The following is a 22,007-nucleotide window of genomic DNA, read 5'->3' on the forward strand; positions in this document are numbered from 1 at the left end:
AATAAGTTGAAGTGCTAGAAGGAAACAACAGCCCAACACTTCTGCTCTTTAAAAGTTTGAATATGATTACCTGACGAGCACGTCCATGTCACCATGACGCAGAAAAGGCAAAATGCCGCAACTTGGCCGTACTATATTCATAGAAACAACCAAGGAAAGAGAGAGAAACGAAAAAAAAAATGCGTACAGTTGAATAAGTTCAAAGGGCGTATCTAGCGATTTGTGGTTGTAATATTAGTGTATGAGACATACGCTAACAATAGAGTCAACAACCTACGTGGTTTGTTTGTTTTTTTTCGGAATTGGAATTGCTCTTCTAATGTGTGTTATGTGTGCTTTGTATTTACAAAGCTCTCTGAAATCATCACGCTAGTATTTAGTAGTTTTCTTACTAGAGTGTAGCAAGCTCTGTCTAATTTCATGTTTGAATAAACGCGAGAAAATCGGAAAGTGATATAAACTTAAATTACTTTTTGCTCACGGTTGACCTTCCAAAGAATGAAACAAACCAAAGAAACCACAACAAGTAATAGGCCCGGAGTACACTTCAAAGTTCAACTGCAACAGAGTAAAACTGTACTGTCTTTCAACGCATGTGCAAGTAAACTGTTTACGGATCTTTTATTACATATGTCATGCAATAAGACCGTAGAAAACGCTGAGAAGCATGTAACAAAAACAACATCAATTATACTTCAAACAATTTGATATAATTGTAGTCAAAACTTGGGTACAACATTAATTTTTGGTACGGCATAGATATTTTGGTCCTACCACCTGGTAACTTTGTGATGCCCCTAAACAATACACAATGCGATGGGTGAAAGAAAAACAAAATTATTTTCCTCGACACAACTATAACCTATTTACCAATTTGTTAAAGGTGTAAATATTTTACGGTAGAATTAAGAAAAAAGAAGGAAATGATATACTGTGGAATAGAGATTAACCGTAAGTGGCTCACCGAACGAAATGGCCCCATACCGGTTGCTTTGACTTTCAGTCAACGGCGTAGCCAGGATTTCATCTTAGGGGGGGCGGTTAGTCTGCGAGGGAGCGAAGCGACCGAGCCCGAGCGAGCGGAGCGAGCGAGGGGGGGAGGGGGGGGGGGAGGGTTTGGGAGGGGGGTGTCCCCCCTCCCACGATAAGAACTTTTTGCATTTTGATGTTGCAAATGGTGCAATTTGATGCATGTTTTTGCGCGTTTTATCGACGTGAAACAGTCCCACTTGTTTAAGATAGCAGTATATTTTAGTGTAGATTATTATTGAACAATTTGCCTATAAAATGGTATAATTCATATTCTTTTCACTGAATATCATGAACGCGACTGAACCCGAGCGAGCGGAGGGAGCGAGGGGGTAGGGGAGGGTGTGGGAGGGGGGTTTCCCCCCTACCACGGTGAGAACTTTTTACATTTTGATTTTGCAAATCGTGCAATTTGATGCATGTATTTGCTTGTTTTAACGACGTGAAACAGTCCCACTTGTTTAAGATTGCAGTATATTTTAGAGTAGATTATCATTGAACAATTTGCCTATAAAATGGTATAATTCCAATACACTTCTTGTATTAATTCTTTTCACTGAATATCATGAACGCGACTGAACCCGAGCGAGCGGAGCGAGCGAGGGGGTAGGGGAGGGTGTGGGAGGGTGAGAACTTTTTACATTTTGATTTTGCAAATGGTGCAATTTGATGCATGTTTTAACGACGTGAAACAGTCCCACTTGTTTAAGATTGCAGTATATTTTATATCATGAACGCGACTGAACCCGAGCGAGCGGAGCGAGCGAGGGGGAGGGGAGGGTGTGGGAGGGGGGTGTCCCCCCTCCCACGATAAGAACTTTTGCATTTTGATGTTGCAAATGGTGCAATTTGATGCATGTTTTTGCGCGTTTTATTGACGTGAAACAGTCCCTCTTGTTAAAGGTAGCAGTATATTTTAGTGTAGATTATTATTGAACAATTTGCCTATAAAATGGTATAATTCAAATACACTTCTTGTATTAATTCTTTTCACTGAATATCATGAACGCGACTGAACCCGAGCGAGCGGAGCGAGCGGAGCGAACGAGGGGGTAGGGGAGGGTAAGAGGGGAACCCCCCTCCCACGGTGAGAACTTTTTACATTTTGATTTTGCAAATGGTGCAATTTGATGCATGGATTTGCGTGTTTTAACGACGTGAAATAGTCCCACTTGTTTAAGATTGCAGTATATTTTAGTGTAGATTATTATTGAACAATTTGCCTATAAAATGGTATAATTCCAATACACTTCTTGTATTAATTCTTTTCACTGAATATCATGAACGCGACTGAACCCGAGCGAGCGGAGCGAGCGGAGCGAGAGAGGGGGTAGGGGAGGGTGTGGGAGGGGGGTTTCCCCCCTCCCACGGTGAGAAGTTTTTACATTTTGGTTTTGCAAATAGTGCAATTTGATGCATGTTTTTGCGTGTTTTAACGACGTGAAACAGTCCCACTTGTTTTAGATTGCAGTATATTTTAGTGTAGATTATTATTGAACAATTTGCCTATAAAATGGTATAATTCAAATACACTTCTTGTATTAATTCTTTTCACTGAATATCATGAACGCGACTGAACCCGAGCGAGCGGAGCCAACGAGGGGGGAGGGGAGGGTGTGGGAGGGGGGTTTCCCCCCCCACGGTAAGAACTTTTTGCATTTTGATTTTGCAATGGTGCAATTTGATGCATGTTTTTGCGCGTTTTATCGACGTGAAACAGTCCCACTTGTTTAAGGTAGCAGTATATTTTAGTGTAGATTATTATTGAACAATTTGCCTATAAAATGGTATAATTTAGATACACTTCTTGTATTAATTCTTTTCACTGTATATCACGAACTCGACTGAACCCGAGCGAGCGGAGCGAGCGAGGGGGTAGGGGAGGGTGTGGGAGGGGGTGTCCCCCCCTCCTACGGTGAGAACTTTTTGCATTTTGATGTTGCAAATGGTGCAATTTGATGCATGTTTTTGCGTGTTTTAACGAGTTGAAACAGTCCCACTTGTTTAAGGTTGCCTTATATTTTATTGTAGATTATTATTGAACAATTTGCCTATAAAACAGTATAATTCAAACACACTAGTCTTCTTGTATTAATTCTTACACTGAATATCATGAACGCTGTCTGTTCAGCAATCAAACAGAAAAAGCATGCACACGAGGGTGTAGATAGGGGCATATCCCCTCCCACACGAAGGTGATTTTGCGTTTTCAGACCTGAAATTCAGCGATCTGGTGCAAATTTTTGGTGCAACACTTTTTCATCGAAGTGTTAAAATCACGGAATTTAGTTCTTATTCCGAATGTGCACCATCTGTGCGTATGTATAAAGTCTAGTGAGATAGAACTTAGGGGAAGGGGGATTCCCCCTCCCGCTCGCGGAGCTTTTGCGTTTTTAGAATTGAAATAAAGCGATCTTGGTATAGCCACAGTCTACTTCTTTGCATGGCGGGGGGGGGGGGGGGGACAGGAAGAAGGCGTTGGCGAGTGTTATCTCCACTCTTCCCTTCCGATGGAGCTTGTATCTTTTTAAGGCTGAAATTGAGATATCTCGTATACGCATAATAAGCATATTTGATGGAATCAACATTTGGGTAATCAAAAAAAAAAAAATGATGGGGGGGGGGGCTGAGGGAGGAAAGGGTCGATTAAAAGGGGAAATTCCCCTTATACATGAGGGAACCTTCAGTTTTCGGAATATTAGTGAAAAGTCTTGTGCACTCAGAATTATTCAGAATTTTTTTTAATCTAAAAAGTGTACTTAGCTAGGGAAAGCGGCAAAGAGGGGGAGGGTTTGGGAGGGGGTATCCCCCTCCCAAGCACGAGAGATTTTGCATATTTTGAATTGAAATTCAACGATCTGGTGCACACTTTGAGTGAAATATTCAAAAAAATTTATCTTATTTGATGAAAGGTTGCAAAGGAGACCCGCTTCATGTGCATGCATACAGTATACACGCATTTTTTTTTCCGCCTCCCAACTCCTCGGTCCAAATCTTAGGGGGGGGGCGACCGCCCCCATCGCCCCCCCCTGGCTACGCCAGTGCTTTCAGTGTGCACTTATAAAATCTTGGGAGACATGTCTTCACGATTGAGAACGACGTTGTCTACGAAAGAGTTTAACAGCTGCAATAGTTGTCCTCGATAGCAGTTCCAACATACGCGTATATGAAGTTGAAGCCAAAGTGCTTTTATGTTGATACTGCGATGATGTTCCAGTTTCAGATTGGCCTTGGATTGGCCGCCCAATTATTAGCTCTCATTATGACGAGTATGACGATCCCGAGTTCGTCTCCACAATTAGTGACACTTCGTTTATCGCGTAGACTAGTATTTGCCAAGACCCGTATATACAGTATAATGCTAATTGTTAGTAGACAATACCTCCCAGGTCCCCTTTCCCACTTACTAAATACGTGTACATCTATACACATATTAATGTAAGAATCAATAGATACATTAAATTCACGTCTTTATGTATTTACTAATATTATGATTCTAACGTATAATCTGGCAACTGCCGTGTTCACAAAGTTAAAAAATAGACACTGTTGGACATGTAATTTTTTTCTACATTATCATTTTGTTTATTTACTTTACAATATTTCATGTTGTGTAACAATCATAATTTGGTGTCCAACAGTTAATAAAATGTAATGCTACATTTGTTATTTCTACATGATGTATGTAATTTATATGAATTATTTTTTTTTTGTTTTAAAATCTCTTTCTGGAAAGGACCCCATGGAACATATCAAATCAAATCAGGAAGGTTAAATATTAATACTTACAAGTACATGGCACATTTGAAATTTTAATATTGCTTTGGTGTTGACCCGCAATAAAATGAATGTTCAATTCAATGTGTATCTATTCAAGAGAAATTCGTAATAGAAAAACCTTCTTTTAAATCTTTATAAGAGGGACTTTCCACAATAGGTAGGGAATTTGAGTAATTAAAAACATTATCAAAATACGTAACATAAACAGATATTCAAGAACATTTCTTAGCATCGTTTGAAATAATTACAAAAATATTTTGTTACGTCTTGTTTTAAACTTTGATAATCTAGGTAATATATACATATTTGCCACAATTCCAGACTATATCGTGCATAGTTCTCTCTCTCTCTCTCTCTCTCTCTCTCTCTGTCCCTCTTCCTTACATATATCAGGTAGTGCAAGTTTTGGAAAACACACTGTCGGTGTATGTATGTTCCTTTTTTTTCTCTCTCTCTCTCTCCTCATAAGGCTATTTTAATCGACATTATGGTAACAAAACAATATTCTAAGATTGCATAAAATCAACATTTATATACGATATTCCTAAGAAAAATAATTCAGGAAGTCAAGGATCTCGCTTACTTAATTATTCAAGGCCAAATACAAGCACACATTTAGTTTTTCTAATTCTTTATTCGAATTTCGTTCAATGCCACAAAATAACATTCCCAGGGACAATTTAGCAACATTAAACAAAGATAAACAACGTTGTACACAAAGAGCATTATGCAAAGTCATGTAAACCACAACCATACATGCACAATAACGCACACACGCACACACACACACACACACACACACACACACACACACATATATATATATATACACGCGCGCACCACAATAACATCAAACGGTACGCTCTCATCATACACTAGTGCATGATGCTCATGCACCCTCTTGCGTTCTTTTAAATCTTCTGGTATTATGCGTTTTCCATATCATTTTATTTCGAGACCACCTTCTACAAGGTAAACTTCACTGGGGCCTATGGCATTTGCTTTTATGTGATGAACTGAACTGATATCCTGTGTATAAAAGTCGTTACGATAGTTCCGAGTTTAGACAAACGTTTTAAAAATGTGTTTCTGTGGCAATTTATTTTTGTATGATGCTGACGATTTCATTGCTATACGTGATCAGGTTCCCTGAAAAAAAAATGCTTTACAACAGACTGCAAAGATAAAAAAAAAAAACAAAAAAAAAAAAAACAACCCAAATTGTATACCGATACTACAGTTCTTATAAATGTTGTAGGCTGACGTATCATCATTTAAATCTGACACAAGTCTTTCATGAATATGTTATCATTCTATGATTCGTGCATACTCAAAGCCAAAAGTGACAATTACAAGCGTTTGATAGAGACAAAACACCTTTTGAACACATGAATATGAACTTAGCGATAAAAACTATTAGTCATTCTTTGAATACTCAGTAGCTATTTATTGATTTCCCTTTTTTAACCTCTGACATGTTAGTAGATGAAACCTACGCTCGGCGAACCTGGCGAAGGTTATGTTTACAGTTTCGTATGTGTATCTGTATACCGGTCTGTTTGTCTGCCTGTCTGTCTGGTTGCGTACAAGATAACTTAAGAACGGTTAATTGAATTCTCACCAAACTTGCAGTATGTGTTCATAATAAAGTAAAAGGAAACATGCAGTCATGGATGATCTCAAAGCCAAGAGGTCATGGAAACATAAACAACATAGAATTATTTTAATCTCCTAATGACTCAACAACGGATGATCACGGCCCCATTTCATAAAAAGTGATTTGATAGCAACTCTCGCTGGAATGGCAATTGTCATAGTAACGACAAGAATCCAGCTTCCTGAGTGGCTGTTGCCATTGACAGTTGCTATTCCAGGCAGCAAGAGTTGCCATCCTAACATCTTTTAAGAAATGGGGCCCAGATTTTCATTAAATGCATCTTGTAGGTGGTCCTATACCACTAAACGAAATGGCGATATCTTGGCGGAGGTCTGCTCTCATAGAGTGCTTTTGTTTTTCCTGTTATTGCACCTGCAATGTCTTTTGGGTTTCTTTGCTTTGTAACTTTCTCTGGTGTTTTTTTTTTTTCGTATTTTTTTTTTCTAAATGTATAGGGCATAGTGTAATATACTATAAAGCGGAAAGTGTTAGGTTATAGTGACCTATGGTATCTATCCCGACAATGTTTTCTTCCACGACACCGGACAGCCAAGACGGTTTTTCTGCCTTTTCATGATGAGTCTCGTAGTCTCGTAATTCTCACTGACCAGTCGTTTACACTTCGCCGATTTATTACCCGTCTTGTGAGCAATACGTAACATTCTTTGTCCCTTCCGCGCCTTTGCCTCGCTTCCAATCACGCATGCGCGGTAGTGATCGTCTAAGAGATGCTTAAATGTGGCTAAATCAGTCTGAAATTTCTCCCCTAGAGTTGATATCTTTTCCCACAGGGTGCGATTGAAGTGTTCATAGAGCGAAACGTCCGCCGAGTTCCATTCTCGGATTTTGTTTTGCTGTTCTTCACTCAAATTAGAATGCTTGGCCCGTTCGTTTTTCTTCACGTACAGTATGTCGGCAAATCCCCAGTTCATCAGGGTTTTCAGTAAAACCAGTGATTCATCAAAATGTTCCGTAATTAGGACCAAATCTAGAGCTTTGTCCAACCGTTCAATGATATCACTGACTGTGTTCTTATTTGTGTGAATCGATTTATCGCTTGTAAAGTCGAACATTTGCCCGTTTCTCGTGTAGAATTTCGCGTGGCCCCCTTTTGGTTTTCCCCAGTAGAGTTCTGGATCAGATAAGAACACAGCAATATTCGCTTTGTTTGTACTTCCCCGACGCACAGCGCTGATATTCATGCTACGCGCGGCGCCAAAAAACGAAAACGCGGATTCCCACTGCGCGCTAGGTTCGCGCAGTATTGATATATACCGTGCGTCCGCTTTCATGTATTTGTGTAGATCCTGAAGATTAGGTAGGAATCGAAGATGCGCGGTCATCATATCGTAGTTACCACGGTAATGCTTGTAGTCTCCAAGTGATACGCAGAGTGGCGGTAGAAAATTCTGTCCCTTCTGCTTGCCCAGGGAAGCCATGCGGAAGTGACCATGTTTGTAGTCCCGCATATTGAAAAGAAATGAGAGTCTATGTTTGAAGCCAAATCGATTCAAAATTGAAGCCACTGTTGTTCCACCTGTCTTGTGCGTCTTGATGAGGACTAAGCTCGTATCGGGTTTAGCGCTCTGACGTTTGGACGCGAATTGCATCGGCTTAACAGCTACTTCCAGAGCTAAACTCGACTGAATAACAGAAGTCATATTACTCGATCCCTGCGACGAATACACACTCATCAAAACGGCAACGAGGAGAAGGCAGCCAATGAAGACCGTCCAGTCTCTCTGAATAAAAGAGGAAGCAAGATATTGAAGAGATTTATGCTATTAAAGTCGAAATCTACTCTTATAACCTTGTGAAAATAATCACATCCAATATTAAAGAACAGTTGTGCTTTATTCCTTTGAAATTGTTATAATGATAATAATAATAAAATTGATACTAAAAGAGTATAGATATTAACCATGATGATAATTATCATTATCATTATCGTCGTCTATGATCATTAGAAGAAACATAGCTTTATGAATTGGGTAGACAACTTCCTTATAACACGAGCCTCTTACATGTCTTTAGTGACTTTGAATAACTTGCTTCGTAAAGTTTGCCTTGAAACATAGCTTTATGAATTGAGTAGACAACTTCCTTATAACACGAGCCTCTTACATGTCTTTAGTGACTTTGAATAACTTGCTTCGTAAAGTTTGCGTTGCAGAGACTGGGATCTTCCCAATGTCAAAACAAATAAAAAAGCAAAAAACAAACAAACAAACAAGCAAACAAATGCTAAAAAAAAAGATAGAAAATAAAGCTATGTTCTCCAATATGCTTTTGGGTATTGTGACAAGAGAATTAATGATCTTTTATCAAATCGAATAAGGAAACATTCCAATGAGTTATGAGAACAAACACCTCTATGAATATCATCATTATCATAGTCGTGATTACAGTAGATTATATATTATTGTCATGAAAACTGGTGAGTAGTGGTATAGTATGTTGGACGATAAGAAGGGGCGAAGGAGGAGGAGGAGAAAGAGTAGAGAACTAAATTGTAAGTTGCAATTCCTGTTAAATAGTTATAAAGTGCTTTGTGTGTGTGTGTCTGTGTGTGTTTGAGTGTTATCTTTCTGGGCCCCGTTTTATCAAAAGATAAAATCGATTTTAAATTTCCTTACCACACAGGCCGCCATAGACTTACAGTTGAAATCAACTATATAATCGATTTTAACTCTTCATAAAACAGGGCCCTGGTGTTCTTTAATAGATGGTTGAGTATTTGACATGTTTGACGCTAACGTAAAATGCATCGACGGATGTCTTACCGTCTGCAGTTTACTCTCCATTGGGCGAAGCTGGAACAAGGAAGACAAGCTCAGGACTGGATATGATGGGATGCCACGTCTTGTGCAAAGATCTTCATTTCGTGCGATCCGTGATCTTGCGGCGGGTAAAATGTGTCACCTCGCTTGGGCGCGTTAAACTTCATTACGAGGGTAGAACGAGTGCTCTGTTGTACCTCTCGTCTGTTGTTCGACTTATCTCCGAGATACTACATGTACGTCTTTGGGGTTGTCGTCTGATTCAGCCATGGGTGCCAGTCTCTTCATCACCATAGTAATAGTCTGTAAAAAATAACAAAAAACGAAAGCAAAAATAAAAATCAATGAATCTGTACTGCCGATTCAGTCCAATACAATTCATTTTCATATTACTGAAGACAGTGAAAGATGAAGATATAGTAGGAATGCATGTATCACCAAATAAAATTAGGGCCTACATATAAATTCACACCAGAATATACAACAAAAACACTGACTTAATCAAAGAACTAAAGCAAAGAAAGGTAAAGTCCTTTGACAAACCAACTGACGCAGTTTAAACACACACAAACACACACACACACACACAAACACGCACAAACACGCTCATAGAGAAATACGAAGAGACCTATACAAAAGCAGGCTTGTCCTTACGTCACATTAGAATTAATGGATTTAATGGAAGTCAAAAGTAGGTAAAAAGCACAGATGAAACTTTTGAAAGAGAAAAAACAACGATATATTATACATCATAAGGCTTGACAATTTAGAGGTGCCCCGGTGCCCGGGCCATTCATTCAGAAATAGATTTCTGGCCACCACTTTTTAAGAAAAGATTATGGTTTGGTGCCTCGATCAGGCACCAGATTTCATTGTTTAGCCACCCAAGGACAAAGTTAGTGTGGAGCTTTGATATGATTGTATACTTATACACCATTTTTTCGTATTTGCTGCCCACTGTCAGGCCCACGCAATTACAGGAAATATTTTCTGATGTTCCCCCTTTATCGTTTAAGTCAGATCTACCAGCCAGTCGCGATAGTACGAATAAACCGCATGTATACATAGTCCACACACACATAAAAAAAACCAACAACCCCAGAACAGCAGAAAAAATATCCAGATAGTACACATGGCACATGATCAAATCCTTGTCTGGATTGACATTTTAGGTATTCCGTCTGCACATTAAGATAGGGCCATGAACTTTGTTGTTTGCTCAGCTGTTCTGGAGGGGAAGTCAAGTACATTGACGGTCGGGAGAAGGCCGCACCGATCTACTCTCGATCCCCTAGAGCCCTACAAATCCATCGTCTCATCCCAAGCACCCGACTTACGCCTTGAATTTGTATCTCGGTAAACCATCGTATCTAAATGGAATAGAAGATCAGTGAATGATAGAGAAAGTTCGTAGACATGATAAAAATAGTTATGTAAATTGTAAAAGTTTGGACTGCAAGGCAACTTGGAAACTCCTAATAATCATACTGTGGAGCAGTTAATGATTTGCACACAAAATCTCAATAATTTTCTGGGTTCTCTTTTCTCATTTCAATATTTGAATACTAACAAATATTGTACGCTGATAAGGAAATGCGAAGACGCAATAATCTATGAATATATACATGTACTAAGACGGGTATGAAGAATAATTTTCTGGTGAGAAAAATTAAGATTAGTACATTGTTGGAGAGTTGTTTCCGGAGAGATTCTCAACATCAAAACCAAACAGATTTGCTATTTTTCTTACTCTCTTAACTTGTTAAATTTATGACCTTTGTAATTCTTTATCAATCTTTTCCCGAAATTTCCACTGATCTTTACTTTCACTCCAAGCAACAAAATGCCAGGATGGAATCTATCCTTAATGGGAACATCAACTCCATAATTGAAATGTATGCTCGTGTCAACTTTAACAGGAGGACTTTCTGAGTCAACTGAACGTGAAAAAGACATGAAACTTTTATCCCATAGGCAGTCTTCATTATCATCATACTCCAATATGTCATACAAGAATCTTCAAATATCACATAGGCAGTCTTGATAATCATCGTACACGAATATATGTCATGCAAGAGTCTTAAAATATCACATTTGAAAGATATTCACCTGAACTGCTGAACGATGGGTAAAACATAAACATCTTCCAAAGATGGTGACGATATCCCGTTTCGTATAAGGCAGCGCTGCTCCGTGAATATAATCAGTTACCTTCTATAAGTCTTGCTAACAGCTGGCAAAACGAACAGTCATAACAGTTGTCCCTTTCTTCATTAACCCTATGGGTTGATAAACATGAAAATGCGCCTGGAGTGTACGTACGCCTGACCTCAGATATTAATGTAGGCTAGTTTAGTAGTTCTGATCTCGCGTCACCTACATGACCTATGTGACTTGCTCTGTCAAATGTTTATTTGTGTCTTCCCGCTCCTATAGTCTGAAGAACGAAAGCAGATCGCGAACGAGAAGAAAGACGGCTACAGCACCAATTCCGGCTTCCTGAGAAGTGGTATAAATCTCTACACTGCAGTGTGAGTTCTTCGATACATTAGAGGCACTCAGGATACGATCATCCGAATAAAGAACAATGATGAGCTTGAGATCGCCATTAAAAATTCCAACTGAGATCGCGTAGAAAAATGTTGGCAACGAGAATGAAAGCGTGAAATTATGGGATTATTAAAGTGAAAATGTAGATTCCAGTTCATCGTCCGACATCTCCTCACCTTTTCTACACCTGTCAGATAGTCTTCCAGAATGCTTGGTATAGCGAGTGTTATCCATAATTGGTTCATACGACAAGATTGCGTTCAAGAACAGGAGGGAAACGCAGCGAGAGAAATTCCTTTTTCGATCCAAACACGATCAACATGTGTAATGTGCGATGTTCCCATTGAGATTCCGAAGTAATGTTAAACTCAACGCATTCGAAGGTTCATCAGATCAACAGACACAGTCACGACTCCGGGGGTAGCCGAGGAGTTTCATTCGCTGGAGAATGGTACACGGTAGAATTGGGGAGGTGGGAGGCGGGGGTTTATCGATGTCGCTAGAGAACATAAAGAGTGCCAATGAATGAGAGTCCTTAAAGCCAATATTGGAGGCAGATTTGCCTCGATTGATTAGACAGCTCTACAAAGACATGTTAACGATTTCTTGCAGCCTGACCATTCAAGGACAGGAAAGTCGCAGCTACTTAGAGAAACGGAAGGTGAGGGCGCTATTGTTCGAAGTATCGATTAGCTCGGGACACGCTATCTGTGTCTCTCAGTGTATTTTCCACTCGGTTAACCGTTGACTACTCGAATACACAACGCACACACACGCACACACACACACACACACACACACACACACATTTTCTCCAACAAACACACACAACAAACATTACACCAAAATGTTCACAACAGTCAAGGAAGAAAACACGGTGATTTCAAATTATCACGTTATAAAATCATGCCAATGTTATCGATTACTGTACTTGGTGTAAGATGTTAATGTGATTCATGAGTTCCGGTCCCTTTGCAGGTGAAAATAGTCGGATTAGTTCTATTTAGGAAGAAAACCTTTGTTAATCGTAAAAAAAAAGACTTTCTTAGTTGATAAAGGATAACAAGTACAACTGTATAGTAAAGGGTGGGAAAGACTTTGATTGTATCATAAAACCTATCATGATATATAGACATGAAAGAAATGCTAAAATAATTTCTTATAGCGCATAATAATTATGCCTGTATAAGGTGTATACTTTAGAACAATATTGTCCCCCTCATTATAGTTTTCGTAAAGACAAGGGATATAGTTTTGGTAAAGGAAGATAATAATTGAAGAGCTTCCTTCCAAAATACGCTAAATTCATAGATTTTCAATAGATTTACTGCCTTTTGGAAGCAAGCTCTTCATTTGTTATCACTCACAATTCGACATTGTCCAATACTTACTAATACAAACTACTAATTATTCACACGATAGCATAGCAAATACAACACTCTAACACCATGGACACGTAAATGACATAACTTTCGACGTAAGTAATGGTCACTACTATAAAGAATACCAATAAGTTGTGCAAGTGTGCAATCTCGTAAGGTGCTCTTGTTGGGCGTTATCACTAAACAACAGTTTGTAAAGCAAACCAATAAAAAGGCGTAAATTTACGTTTTATCTTTGTTATCAGCGTTCTTTATTCCGACCTTCTCAAGCGATAATTGTTCATGGTATACCGGAGAGGATATGCTACTGTCTAATCTTATACCATAGAGTGAGAGGAATGTGAAAAGCAAATGAAAATAACGTAAACAATGTGCATGCTATTAGCAAACCTCGTGATTTCTTTGAAAGATCTAGCATATTATGTAGATTTTAGAAGCACGTTATGACGATAGATATTAATACATGAGGAGCTTTACTTGGTTCAAAGTTTTGTTTTGATTTGATTTGATTTTATTGATTCCTGTATTATCATTGTACATGAACATACATGTACATGTATAATATACAAATGTACATACATTGTTGGAGCCATACATATATACATAATCATTAGTTGTTATTAAACAAAACATTTTTTCTTCATTGCTTTACACAGTGTACAGCAAAAACGTATCAGCAATACAAGCGTACAATGAATAATACGGTAGGGCTACAGCTTAAGCGTGGCTTGTGATATATTGATGTTTTTTATGATTTTGACCTAGTGTTGACCAAGGTTATATGACTGTAATGATACACGCATTCACCATAAATTAATCTGAAATATTGATACAATGATGATATGGTAATATTTTCAGTTTCAGTTTCCATTGAGTTTGTTCTAATATTCCTCGTGAAAATAGCAAATCAACAACGTTCACATCAAAATACAAATAAGAGTAGGCTTATTTATCAGTATACTTATAGAGAATTAGAGTACATGCATACACATAAACATAAGTTTCTATCGTGCTTTATAGGTACAGGGGATGCTTGTTTGACTGGGATAACGACCACTGCTCTAGGTGATTGTATGCTATCTTGTATTAAATTTATCATTTTGTAACTGAAGGATCGCATACACTCACAAAGTCACGAAGTAGTATGAACACCGAGTGTTTCGAACAACAATCTAGGCACTTCATACCACAGAATGGGTCTTTCAATAATATATACAAAAGCAAATTCGCAGGTATGTGTTAAAATTTATCTTTATACTCATTATTTCTTTGATCGCTTACAGAATTGAGAAATAACAATTTGACATAGTCATGATCATGGGTCACTCCCATTTTTCGTGTATTACATATTATTCATTTTGATGATTTGTTGCGTCACTAAATTATAATGTTTTGCAAATAGTATATTGTTGAATAATTTGCACATTTATGTATATGAATAATTGTTTCCATTATTCCTTGTGTCAATAAGAGTGAACTTTCTGTTATGGCATTTTGTCGAAAAATGAAACTTTATTCGAATTGAAATAAATTGAACAAACAACAGGGATGAAAAGGCAACTTTTATCTGCAAATTTACATACAAGGTTTTTTTTTAGGGAAATGCAATGATGCATGCAGCACTCCAGAGTTGGTATAGTTTTAGCTGAGATGGGGATTTAGGTTTTTATTTTTTTTTAAACTTAAAATAGGTTTCGAAATGGCTGAGATATCCCAAAACAAGGCAACATTAAATGGTTTTATAAAATGGGTTCAAGAATGTAGCCAATTGGAAGCGCTGAAATGAGTCACGTGTGCGTGCATTAATTTCTTCAGGTATGCACTAAGAAGAGTCTCTCTTCCACCTCCCTGGCCTGACGTACGTCACAATGTTTACACTAGCAATGCGCACTCAATCAGTTGTTACAAGTGCGTCACGCGCTACTATACGCGCTGCCAATCCTGTAAACAACTTCTAGTTCGGGCCGCGAGCTGCCACAACAGCCGGCGGCCTTTCTTGTGCATAACAGTACGTGGCGTACGTATACTCTTATACGTACGTACAGTACTTATGTGCGGGATTTCCGAGTGCGACGAGCGTAAATGTTTGGGACGAACATCTTCGGACATCTTGACTTTTGAGCGAGTGCTACATGTAGCTGACTGGTATTGTCCCACAAAGGTACGTGAATAATGCTGTTAGTTTTCGACCCATTTTACAAAACAAATGATGCACAGGATTATTTCGTGGCGTTAGTGAAGGTGCGGCGCTCTCTCGAGTATTGACAACGGTTGCAAACATGCACTCGGCTGCGCCTCGTGCATGTCGCACCATTGTCAATACTCTCGAGCGCGCCGCACCTTCACTAACACACTCTATCCTGTGCATCATTTGTATACTAATAAATGGTGAGCCCACCTGTACTGGTTGAGGTGGGGATTCATGTTTTGAACATTCCTAAGTGAGATAATGAAAAGCCTCTTATGAAATATGAAAGAGCATGTAATTTTAAGAAGAATTCAACGGATATTTGGTGAAAATTGGTTTTCAAATGGCTGAAATATCCCAAAAAGTGCTAATAATAAAAGGCGACATGCCACAACTTTAATAGGATCTCTTTCTTTCACCTTGTTTTTGGATATCTCAGCCATTTCAAAACCAAATTTCATCAAATAAACTTTTGATACCCCCTAGAACTGCATGCTCTTTGACATCTCATAGAGTGGTTTCTGAATATCTCGCAAAACGTTAAAAGCTAAATCCTCACCTCGACCAGAACTGTACACACCCTTTAAGAACTCTGTGTTTGGATATTCTGGCCACATTTTCAATTTTCATCAGATAAACTTTAAATTTCTCTCAGAACTGAATTTTCTTAATATTTCATTTAAGTGATTTCTAATCATCTCCAAAGGGTTAAAAGCTCAATCCCCATCTGTACCAAACTATACCATTCCTTTAACCAAACGGAGAACAACTAATGACTCCAATCGCTTTGGTAGTGCACAAGAAAACATAGGAAAAAAAACGTTGGTATTATATACAAATGGACAGTTCAATATTACATTCCTAGTAGCCGTCAGCTGTATTTACTTGTTATACAACGTCCAAGTAGATCCTTGTAATTTGATTGGAGGATTGTTGGTGACGTGATATTAAATAAGTACTCCATCCAACGCGCCGTGCAATTTTGGTTCTATTTTTGCGTGCAACTTGGTTCGATTTTTTCGTTCTATTCCACGGTTCGAGAAATATTGTATGGTACTGCGTGTACTGTATATTGAGGATCGCATGCAGCTAGCGCAGGTTCGTGTGCGGTACATGCATGCGCGTACGTAGGCCTACGTAGTGCTAGTGTACGTGTATGAGCGCTAGTAAGTATAGCTGTGACCTGTATATCTATTGTGATTGCACAAGCCAGAAAGAGAATCGCAGTGGATCCACATGTAAGTATGGCTATATTTTTCATACATATATAGACTTCTAGGCCTACTTAGACCAAAGAGATCTACTTGGACGTTGTATAAATCAAATAGTGTAGGGCATATGGTCTTTACTCGTGCAATGGAACGAGATTTCGCACTCGGTGAAAGATGAGGCGCACTATTCAACTCGGCTTCGCCTCGTTGAATAGAGCGCCTCTATCTTTCACCTCGTGCGAAATCTCGTACCATTGCACTCGTGACCATTCACTATTTGTATATTATCATACAACACCTATTTAGAATGTAGCTATCCGATTGGTCGATTGTCCATCACGTGCCATTTAGTGAAAGGTTCCATTACACGCTCTGGCTGTCTCAGCGTGCAATTTTGGTTCGACCAACATGTTCTATTGCACGCGCTCTGATGTCACAATAAACAAACACGTGCCGCGCGCACTCACAATTACAAGCGCGCTTACAAGCGCGTACTTTTGTCACTCATTTTTGTAAACATATTCGTTTCGCATACGTACGTACGTACACATGTACATACACGGTGACTACGACTGTGAGGCTACTCATTCGTCTTTCACGGAAAATGGTTGCCATTTCTGTGCTAAATTCAAGAATCTGTGAGTACCAAATCTGTTGACGTTCGAGGTGTTCTATGAAACAAATAGTGTATGGTCTTTACTCGTGCAATGGAACCAGATTTCGCACTCGTTGAAAGATGAGGCGCTCTATCTTTCAACTCGTGCGAAATCTGGTACCATTGCACTCGTGACCATTCACTATTTGTATACCAAACCTACATAACACGATAACAGAACCAATTTATATACATGTCAGTGAGACAAGAAGGCAATGCGCGTGAATGTTTGTAAAGAACGTAAGGAAAATTTGGTGCTTGTAAAATGTGGATAACTTGAAATATTGAAATACAGATCAGTAGTGATAAAACGATCGTGGACCATTACAACAACAAACTAGAAATGTCGCTATGGCGACTGATGCCTCCGCCATAATGCATGATTCTCCCAATACGTGTATATTACAATGTCTTCACAATGTGTGATCCATGACAGTTTCACATAACTGGCAAAATATTGAAATGACAGGTTTGTCAGAAATGTCTTGAACTATGTTTGCTATAATTTTCTAAGAGTGTAGGTACCTTAACCTTTGACCTTTGACCTTCTGGCTGGAAATTTCCCGGAGAATCTCCATTAGGTAATGCATGTATTAAGTTTTGAAACTATTAATGCAATCATTGCATATACTAGTATATGAGGGAAATAGTAAAATTTTGAGGAGTTGACCTTGAACTTTGACCCCCTGACTATTGACCCATGACCCCTAAATTCCCTAGATAATCCCTGCCAGGCAGTGCATGCGTATGTACCAAGTTCCAGGAAGATACATTGAACCATTTGCGAGAAAAGTGATATTGCAACATTTTCACCTTACCTTTGACCTTTTGACCTTTGACCTTATGACATGAAACTCTCTCTGAAGAATCTTTACGCAGTAGTACATGTCCACACCAAGTTTCAAGAAAATACCTTCGGGCATTGCATAGATATGGGGGAAATTGCAACATTTGTAGAATTTGACCTTGACCTTTTGACCTTTGACCTCTTGCCAATGTCACTAAAATCTACTCAACTAATTGTCCTATCATACATCATCCTTGGACCAAGTTTGGTGAAAGCTGCTTCATCCAGTTTTGAGTTATCACGTAAACAGATAAATTTTAGGATTTGACCTTGATCTTTGACCTTTGACCTCTGTCCGATTTCACTGAAAAACTAATCAAGTAATTGTCCTACCATACATCATCCTCCAACAAAGTTTGGTGAAGTTTGCTCCATCCAGTCTTGAGTTATTGCGTAAACGGATACAATTTCATGGTTTGACCTTGACCTTTGACCTTTAACCGAATTCAACCAAAATCTAATCAAATAATTGCCCCATCATACTTCATACTTGGACCAAGTTTGGTACAATTCCAGTTAATATCACTCAAGTTATCGCGTAAACGAAAGCGGACGGACGGACGTACGGACGGACGGACAACCCGAAAACATAATGCTTCCGGCACCACTTCGTGGCGGAGGCATAAAAATCCGAACAGTCATAATTACAGCTAAATCCCGAATGGGCATATCCTTCGTGATAAATGAATTGTAGACTTTGCTTTCTTTACAGTCCTGGAAAGCAAGGGCAAACGTGCTACGAAAAGAACTGAAGCTTACATCAGGGGTGTATCCAGGATTTTTTCGGGGGGGGGGGGGTCGTGATCATGATCTTTTGGACCTTTTTGCAATGGGATGCGAAGAAAATATGGTAAGGCGCATGCGCGCGCATTCAAATGTTCCTGACTAGCTTTACACAGTAATATATATAATTATATATATATATATTTTTTTTTTTTGGGGGGGGTGGGGGGCAAGAGCATGTTCAATATTCATGGAAAACACTGAATCGAAGGAGCAGATGAGCAGGATAAGTGTGTGGGAATTACGTCACGCAATTGGTGAAGGTTTTTGGACTCTTTGCTGGTACCTGGTCAATGTTTGTTTGCTTTTTTCTCTCTCTCTTTTAGGTTAACTATTGTGGAAAGGCCCTCAGAAAAAGAAATTGTATTTTGCAAAAATGTGGACCTTCTGATTTTTTGGGGGGATCTTACGACCCTCACGACCCCCCTTGCATACACCCATGTACATAATAGTAGATTGCTTAGAGATGAATCCCAGGAAAACGGGAGGGAGCAAAAGGAAATAAACACAAAGAATTGACCCACCAATATATATATATATATATATATATATATATATATATATATATATATATATATATATGTATATATGTACATATATATATATATATGAAATTATATAAAGAATTGACACACCAATGGCTGATAGACACAGTTAATTACGTGCAAGGTTCAAAAGTGCAGCACTCAATATGCGTATTTTCGGGGGATTTGATTTGAATTCAGGTTACAGTTTGAAAAGTGATGATAAGCAGAACTGACCTGATGGGCCTTATAATAATGTTGTCTTTATGATGAGTCATGATATGTGAAGCATATCAATGGACAGTATTTTTCATATGTAGTTATTTCCCACTGTCTCCAGCTTTAAATGAAACTATCACGTAATGCATGAGGAGGAGGCTATAGTTTCTTTCTTTTTTTACCTTGGCTACACAGATAAGATATATAGACTACTTGAGAAGAACTTGAAGAACGTTTCAGCATGTGTATAGCTTTAAACACTAATCAAATACAGAACATCATAGATATAAACAAAGAGGAAAACGAAAATAATAATCACAATTCGCTTAGTATATCACAGTAGAACGTTAAGTAAAGAGTCGAAGTTATCCTCTGTGATCCTAGAAGCCCGAAAAGAATAGACTCTAGTGAGCGAAATAATGTTTAAAAATATTGTGTAAATCCTCATCAGTTTCTCAGGCAAATTTTAATTCGCTATTACGCAGTCATGCGCAAGTACTTTTTGACTTTCTTTTCCCAACTGGCCTATATAATATTATGATACAGTTATGATGAAAACAAGACTCGCATTCGACGAGCTATATTTAAAAGAATTGCCAAGCTTTGATATCGGGTGTCTGGACCATGCGTGCAGATTCTAAAGCATTTCACTTCTTGATTCCTTACAGATTTCAAAGACAGGGTAACACGATATCTGCTCCTACGATAATATTGCTCCAGTGTCATTATCTCCTATGATTAAGGGTTAGGGTTGTGATAGGGTTTTAGGATTAGTTTGATGCGAGAATTTAGGGTGACGGTTATAGGATTATGTTGGTGCGTAGAATTAATATTTGAATTAGCGTGCAGAGTTTTCATGACAGCAAGTGTCGCAGGGGAAAATGTCATCGACCCAAGAGACAGATGCCCTAAATGATCAAAGCAAGATAAAAAAGTCAAGGATATGATAAAAACTTTTTTTATAAAAACATATTTGTATTCCTTTCCTCACATATAGAATGATAATAAAACATCTGCGCGTCGCTGTTTCGGAAATCTTTCTCCCTTTGAATGGTGGTGTTGGCATTCTGTCATTTGTGTATTCAGTTACACTGGCATTTTCAGATATGTTGTTATCTTACACGTTTAAAGGGATAGTACAGTATTGATAGATATGAGAATTGGGCCTTAAACTTTTTGCGAGATATCAAGAAAACCCTTATGATATAGTAAAAAGAATAGCATTTTAAGAAGAATTCAAAGTTTATTTGATGAAAATCGGGTTTGGAATGACTGAAACAAAGTAAAACAAGCGATCGCAATAAAGTGCGGGTGCCACACTTTAATATCAGAATCGCTCTTTTTTGGATGTCTCAACCATTTCAAAACCAATTTTCATCAAACAAACATTAGATTCCTTATAGAATTACATGCTCTTTCATATTTTGTAAGAGGTTTCTCATTATCACACCCAAAAAATGTTAGAGACCTGAAATTAGGTCTCAACTAAAACTAAACGATCCCTGTAATTGAAGTCTTCTACGTCTAACTGACAGGCTCGAATCTTCGCTGCTATTCGCAGTGGGCGGAAAGATGACGGTCATCAGAATATCGTACATGAATATTTCCTTGTTGATGTCATCGTCCATGCGAGCAATCAGCTTGGTCAAATATCTGATTGTGATCGCCTTCATCTCACCACCACAGATCACTGAAGATGTTAACTTGTCGTACATTCCCATATCGGGAGGTCCAATAAATGGATTCTGTATAGCTGGTTTCTTCTGCAATAAAAACAATGACAAAAGAAAATGGAAATCCCAAAGTGGAAAAAACAACAATTTTAGACATGAATTATTCCTTCTGTTCATTCCTTCAATGTTTTAAAATGGATGAAAGCTGAACAAATGACATGTATACTATGAACCAATCCTATTTTGCATGTCTCGGGACAATATCCTAAATCACTAAAGACCATCCGCATTGGTAAATGGGGAATTGATATTGAACTCGATGTGTATTGAAATTGAACCTTAAAATAAATATATACTTTTGATAGCTACTCAAATGTGTCTGTTTTACTTATCATTGACTGAAATGGCTAAATTTCTGCTATCATTCTCCAATTGTTATTACTTTGTTCCATTGTTATTACTTTGTTGTTGTTGTCTATACATCGGTTTCATGAATGCACTAGAGTTATGATAAAGAAGAAAAAAGATTATACCTTTCATAGTTATTATTATATATTATTATATCACAGAATTAAATTGAGTCTTGTAACGTAGTTCAAAAATTATGTTTTCCTCTTATAAGAAAGCAACAACACTCAAGCGGTACTCCACCCTTTGCTGTAATTTCTGCGGAACTTGTGGAGTTTGAATGCAAGACAGATAACGGGTTCACCAATATCTTAAGACATC

At 38.3% G+C, this 22,007-nt stretch overlaps 1 protein-coding gene across 1 annotated transcript; it reads right to left on the reverse strand.

Moving 5' to 3' along the window:
• Window positions 1-6,978: 6,978 nt before the first annotated feature.
• LOC140246650 (galactosylceramide sulfotransferase-like) lies at window positions 6,979-21,326 on the reverse strand. The gene is made up of 3 exons (XM_072325989.1): window positions 21,135-21,326; window positions 9,487-9,549; window positions 6,979-8,208 (listed from the first exon to the last, which is right to left on the reverse strand). Exons 1-3 carry the CDS (start codon window positions 21,324-21,326, stop codon window positions 6,979-6,981), a joined length of 1,485 nt encoding a protein of 494 aa, XP_072182090.1.
• Between the last annotated feature and the right edge of the window lie 681 nt (window positions 21,327-22,007).

Source organism: Diadema setosum, chromosome 3, assembly GCF_964275005.1.
Source record: "Diadema setosum chromosome 3, eeDiaSeto1, whole genome shotgun sequence".
Taxonomy (NCBI): Eukaryota; Metazoa; Echinodermata; class Echinoidea; order Diadematoida; family Diadematidae; genus Diadema; species Diadema setosum.

Coding starts and splice junctions, on each gene's coding strand:
- LOC140246650 (XM_072325989.1), bottom strand. CDS start 21,326: ATGGGAATGTACGACAAGTTAACATCTTCAGTGATCTGTGGTGGTGAG. Junction 9,550..21,134: donor GCGAAGATTCGAGCCTGTCA/GTTAGACGTAGA, acceptor TATTTTTTACAG/ACTATTACTATGGTGATGAA. Junction 8,209..9,486: donor CAGACGACAACCCCAAAGAC/GTACATGTAGTA, acceptor TCTTTTATTCAG/AGAGACTGGACGGTCTTCAT.